The sequence below is a fragment of the Anguilla anguilla genome, chromosome 1 (assembly GCF_013347855.1).
Source record: "Anguilla anguilla isolate fAngAng1 chromosome 1, fAngAng1.pri, whole genome shotgun sequence".
Lineage (NCBI taxonomy): Eukaryota > Metazoa > Chordata > Actinopteri > Anguilliformes > Anguillidae > Anguilla > Anguilla anguilla.
The window spans coordinates 11,169,191-11,175,405 of record NC_049201.1 but is presented as its reverse complement, the minus strand read 5'-3'; the positions used below and the strand labels follow the sequence as shown (position 1 = coordinate 11,175,405).

Genomic DNA, 6,215 nt, shown 5'->3' with positions numbered 1-6,215 from the left:
TATGCTGGAGTACAGTGCCAGCAAAAAAAAAAAAAACTGTGTCACTACCCAAATACATTCTGCAGTGTATAAAGGCTAGAGCATATGTGTGTGTGTGTGTGTGCGTGTGCGTGCATGTGTGTGTGTGTGCGTGTGCGTGTGCGTGTGTGTGTGTGTGTATGCGTGTGTGTGTCTGTGTGAAAACAGTACCTTTCTGACTAATCTAATGATTTTCCTAGAAGTTGACTCAATTTCTCTGTTTGAGTGCTCACTTAGAAAATTATGGATCTCCATGCATCGGAACCAAGGCTCCAGTGGGCTATTAGATAAAGACCGGTGAAACCACTCTATTTGAATGCTATAATTGTCGATTCAGTGCAGCTGAAATCTTTGATTCTATTGAGATTGCTTTAGTGTTAGGATCGAGAAAGCATTCATTTGAAAATTTTGTCACAAGCATTATTAAATATAAATGTTGTTTTATGAATTACAGTATTTCTGTGTAAAAATGTCACTTTTGAACTCTTGTTATTTTTTTTTAATGAAATGCAGATTAACACTTATCTGTATCAGCCTGCCATTCCATAATAAGGGATACTGCACTTACTATATGGCTTAACAAATGGAAACATTGCATCTTATGTCAAAAGGGTGTTTTATGAGGAAAATCCCTGGCCAAGATATAATTTCTTTTCTGGATTTAAATTACATATTGATTTCATGAAGGCATTTCAGATGAGGTACTTTACAGATCAGTCAGTAAATTCTCCAATAAGCCTCAATGTTTTTGGAGTATTACCAAGTCATAGTCACAAAGTCTCATGAATGTTTGTATGTGTGTGTGTGTGTGTGTGTGTGTGCATAGCAGTAAACATAATGCACCATTTTTAAACAATATGCATTTGAACAAAACTATTCAACAGTTCAGGCTTTATGATGGAAAATTGAGCGCTCATATTTATGTGCAGCTGTGGGAGAAGGCTATAGATAAACTAGAATAAAAAATAACATGACATTTAGAGACAGTAAAATATAAATAATAATTTAATTGTGTGTGTATTGTGTGTGTGTGTGTGCGTGTGTAGCAGTAAAACAATGCAACATATTTAAACAATATCCATTTGAAAGAAAATATTCAACAGTTAACTCTTCATCATAAAAGTAGTCATATTTATGGACAGTGTGGGAGAAGACTATGAATAAGCTTTCCGTGACATTCAAAGACATCTTTCCATCCATGATCTAACCTGCTTATTATTGGTCAGGGTTCACATAGGGGCATCAAGCCTATCCCAGCATGCATTGGGCACGAGCCAGGAATACACCCTGGACAGGTTCTCAACCCAACACAGGGCACACATACCATTCACACAGTGATACCTATGGGCAATTTAGACTCTCATTTTAGCCTAATCTGCATAGTTGTGGACTGAGGGAAGAAGCCAGAAGAAAGCCATGCGGACACGGGGAAGCATACAAACTCCACATAGAAAGGTTGAACCAGGGACGTTCTTGCTGAGAGGTGACAATGCTATCTTCTACGCCTTCCCATTCAAAGAAAATAAAATATATATAATTTATATAACAGGATTTTGTGTGAGTGTGTGTGTGTGCGTGTGCATGTGTGTGTGTGTGTGTGTACATGTTTGTGACTTATGGCTGTTTTTCATAAGTAAACTTTTGTGATGACATCACCATTATTTATTTATTTATTTATTTTGACAGCTCTCTGAGATTAACCAACAGTATAATTCTAGAATTGTCATCAATCAAAAAGTAGAAATTGAGTTTAAATGACACATAACATGTCCACACAAATACCGGGATTTTCAGGTAATGAATAAAGTGTATCATTATGGTATAAAATAAATAAATGTGATCCAATTATTGTATTTATTATTTTCAAAAGCATCACTACTATATATACATTTGTGCAAAAACATTTAGAGGTTTGAAGGACTTGACATTGTGAGTTAATTTCAAGGCACATACATTTTACAACAACAATATTTGTTTAGGAGAACAAAAAACTTTGGTTCCTGATCAGCAGAATAAATTTCACCAACTGCATGACATGGACAACTAAATTGTATCAAAATGATCACTCATTATTTTGTGTTAATCTGTTAGCTCAAAATCTTTTTAATCAACAAAGCAAAAGACCAACAGCACAACATATTTTTCATTGAATAGAAAAATGTAATACCTTTTGAAGCTGGGGAAAAGTATTGACCAATTATGGTTTCAACATGTTTAATGAAGAAAACAATGACATGAGTATCAGTGAACTTGATTCTTTTGATGGAATATGAACATGTAAATACCTTTATGGACACTATTTAAATATCTGAGAAATGTAATGGAACATAGTGATTAACTTTATTATTATATTATTATTATTGTTGTTATTATTATTATTAATAATAATAGCTTATCCTGAGCAGGGCCGCAGGGTAATAATAATAATAATAATAATAATAATAATAATAATAATAATACTACTACTAATAATAATAATAATAATAACAACAACATGGTTTTTAGAAATGAAAATAAAATAAAGATTCATTGTGCAATGTTGAACATATTCCTGGAAGATTAAGAGGACTGGCGGATGCTTGTATATTTTTGTATAATGATAAATATAGCACAAAAGCGTATGTTGAATCATAGCAAAACTTTAAATGTTAAAGTGTGTGGTGGACTGTATATGTCTGTAGAGCCAGTTTGTTCGGTCTAGAGAAAGTTTTTCATTAGGCTTAGCAGACTGCCCTCTTTGATGGTTTCCTCTTTTCATTTGAAAATTTCAGACTTCCTGTCTGAGACATGCAAGTGTCAGCTTGAGACTTCTCTTTTATATATCTACGAAATTCATGGAATAACCACAAAGAAATGAAAGCAGAGTTTATTCTGGGAGACTTGTGGGAATAACTTTCTGATAATTAGAAATTGATAAGAAACACTTTGATGACCACAGAGAAGCTGCCATGTTTGTGTGTTTCTCTGGTTTGTCTGTGCGTGCATGTGTGCGTGTATGTGTGTGCGTGTGTGTGTGTGTGTGTGAGAGAGAGAGAGAGAGAGAGACCACAAATTTTAAAACAATGCTGGTTGTGTCAGCTTGTACTTGTTACCAATTAAAGGGACTTTAAATGTACCTTATTTCATGGCCAGAAGATTTAAACAGAGGTACTTGAAATACCCAAACGAAGAATCATGTCCAAGTAAACCACATCATTGCTAATTTAAAACCTGAAATCATTAAAAAGGTTCAAAAATTCAAGGAAAGCATTTTCTTTTGAATTTTATAGTCTATTTATTACTACTACTACTACTTCTACTGCTACTACTACTACTACTACTACTACTAATAATAATAATAATAATAATAATAATAATAATAATAATAATAATAATAATAATGAAATTGATAGTTGGGGACTGGGTTGTGACTTATAAAATAAATATTCTCTGTGAAGAAAAGAGAACTTCCACTTTAAGGTGCAAGGTGCCTATTTTCTCAAGTTAAGGGAAAAAATATTTCTCATAAGTGATATTCAGAATAGCTTTCCTTGTGTATTTACTGTATTACAAACATTTCTATATACTTATAAAGCATGATAGGTACATGATTACTATGTACTGTGTTTTCCATCATCAAGTACATGTTTACTCTCTACTGGCCCACTACATAACATCAATGTTCTCTTTTGTGTTGGTAAGATGTATATAAGTAATCACCTAAACAAAGAAACCAAACATACTGCCTCTACACTATTAATATCAGAAATTCATCTCTCTTTAGGCTGAAAAAAGCTGCCACCTTGTGGCCTGTGTTCACAAGTCGTGGATTAGATGGGGGGAGGGGGTGGGAGGCGGGAGGGGGAGGGGGTTCCAACCTCTATTTTATATATAACATTTTCCTATTTTTTCTTTAGAAGATATTTAGGGGAAAATACAAAATAAAAATAAAAAATCTTGAGATTTTCACAATAATGTATTTCCTGAATGTCTGCCTTCATAATCTGTTCGTGCTCTTTGTCCCTTTAAAGCCCTTTAAAAATTATGTTCTGAAATGCTATGATTTATCTTCCTAATGCAGACTAAGCAGTACTGTTTATATCTGGTAACCAGCAGTCTTCTTACCAAATGCACTGCGAATGGGTTTGTCTCTCTTTTTTAATTGCTTCTGTGGTTAAGAAAGTGTACCGGCTTCCATAGTGTGGAAAAGCAAAACAAAACAGCTTCTGTAAGAAGAATCCAGGGAGCTTTGATTGTACAATTTCCTCTGTACAGCAATTTTTTTTTTTTTTTATAAACATAAATTACTTATTTTAGTATTTTCAACTCAAGTAATTTAATTTGAAGGAAAAAAACAAACAAACAAACAAGCAAAACAAAAAAAAACAATTTACTAATGAATAGAAAAGGTTGCAGTTTTCCACATTTTAGTCCACAGTATAAATTACAGAGTAGACATGTCTTGGAAATGATTTTTTTACTATTTTCTCAAGACAAATGTTTTAACATCTTCTGAATACCCTCATGTATGGCAACAGTCTGCTTCTGGAACATTGTTTTTGCAGTATGCTATGCTGTTGTTCCCAAATTGACAGTCTCTGAATCCAATGCCCCCATTTGGGGTGTAAATTGGTTGTATTCGGAAGTCTCCTTTAAGGAGCTGTTCATTATTTAAGGTGACTATCTGAAAACTGGTTTCAGTCATTTCAAGAATAGAGTTATCCTTCTTTGTTCCCGCTTCACAGTAATCATCTTTTCTTCTCCCTCGATTATATTTCCACTTTGATGAAGAGGACCTTCCTTTTTTGTGCATATGCCAGCAAAATATGCTCAACAACACCACCAGGACAACAACCACTGCTCCGCCTATCAGTCCAGCCAGCAGAAATGGAGAGCTTGGGTCCTGCTGAGTGGCTTGCTCTGGGCCAGTGGCCTTGTTATCAGAGCTAAAAGAAGCAGGCTTAGTCGTTGCCTCTGAACAAACTGTATTGTCGCCTGGACTGTAGTTATTGAAAGCGTCTAACGGGAATACACAGATGCGATATGTGGACTTAGGTTGCAGGCTGCCCAGGCTGAGTCTCTGATGGTCACCACTGATCATCCTCTCTTGCACGGTATCACCTGTCAGGCTGTGATCCATCTTTACCCAAGACACCTTAAATGCTGTGACATAAAAGACAGACGTCCAGCTTACCTGAATGCAGGTGTCGTTCACAACATGAAAGGAAATCTGAAGAGGGTCACGGTCTCGATAGGGAGGATTGGGAAGTTTAGTCCTCTCCTCGCTGCCACTGCTTGGCGTTGGTAGAGGAAGTGGGAGGGACGCAGGTGTGGACGAAGCTAGATCAGGTGGAGGTGAGAATGATACTACCCAGGCAGGCCTGGTGGAGGTGGCAAGGGGAGGATGCGTGGGCAGCTGGGTGAACCGCGGCACGGAGGGCGTGCTGTTTGGGCACTGGATCTGGTCCATATTCAGCTCTCTGATTACCATGCCACGTAGTTTCTCAGGTTTTTGGCACATAAATCCACGGACGTTGAGAGTCCCTGGCAGAGACTTTAACCACACGATGACCCATTTAATGTTGCAGTCACAGTGCCACAAGTTGTTTCGAACAGTAAGCTGTCTCAGGCTGAAAAGGCCATCAAAGACCCCCTCTGTCAGAGACTGCAGCTGGTTGTTAGAAATATCCAGTTTCTCGAGCTGGCGGAGGTTGGAGAAGGATGTCACAGGGATCTCATTCATTTGATTATCCTGCAAGTTGAGTTTGACTAAAAACTCAGCCGGCAGGTTTGGGGGAGGAGCGGTGAGGGAGTTGCGGGCTATGGACAGCTCTCTGAGATTAACCAAATCCTGGAAGGTACCCGAGGCTATCCCCTCGTCAGTGAGCAGGTTCCCGTCCAGGATCAGGCGCTCCAGCTCCGTGACGTTCTTAAACGCTTCCTCTGCGATGACCGCAATGCGGTTCTCGTCCAGGCGCAGCTCCTTCAGGTCCACTGGCAACCCAATCGGAACACTGCTCAGGTGGTTCTTTGTCAAAAACAAGAGCTTAAGGCTAACGGCTTCCCGAAAGGCGGCCTCCTCCACCCCAACAGTGGAGATGGAGTTGTCGTCCAGGTGCAGCTCCTCCAGCTTCGCGAGCTGGGCCAAGGCAGCCCTGGAGATGGTTTGGATGTTATTCTCCTGAAGATGGAGCACTCGAACATTTTTGGGCAAATTA

The 6,215-nt window shown here is 38.0% G+C and overlaps 1 protein-coding gene across 1 annotated transcript in view; it reads right to left on the bottom strand.

Annotated features, from left to right (window-relative positions):
* Positions 1-1,858: 1,858 nt before the first annotated feature.
* si:dkey-87k14.1 (leucine-rich repeat transmembrane protein FLRT2) overlaps positions 1,859-6,215 on the bottom strand; it is a 28,238-nt gene continuing 23,881 nt past the window's right edge. The window contains exon 3 of the mRNA XM_035414552.1: positions 1,859-6,215. This exon is cut by the window's right edge and continues 735 nt beyond it. Coding sequence (XP_035270443.1) covers positions 4,520-6,215 — 1,696 coding nt within the window. The 3' untranslated portion in view covers positions 1,859-4,519.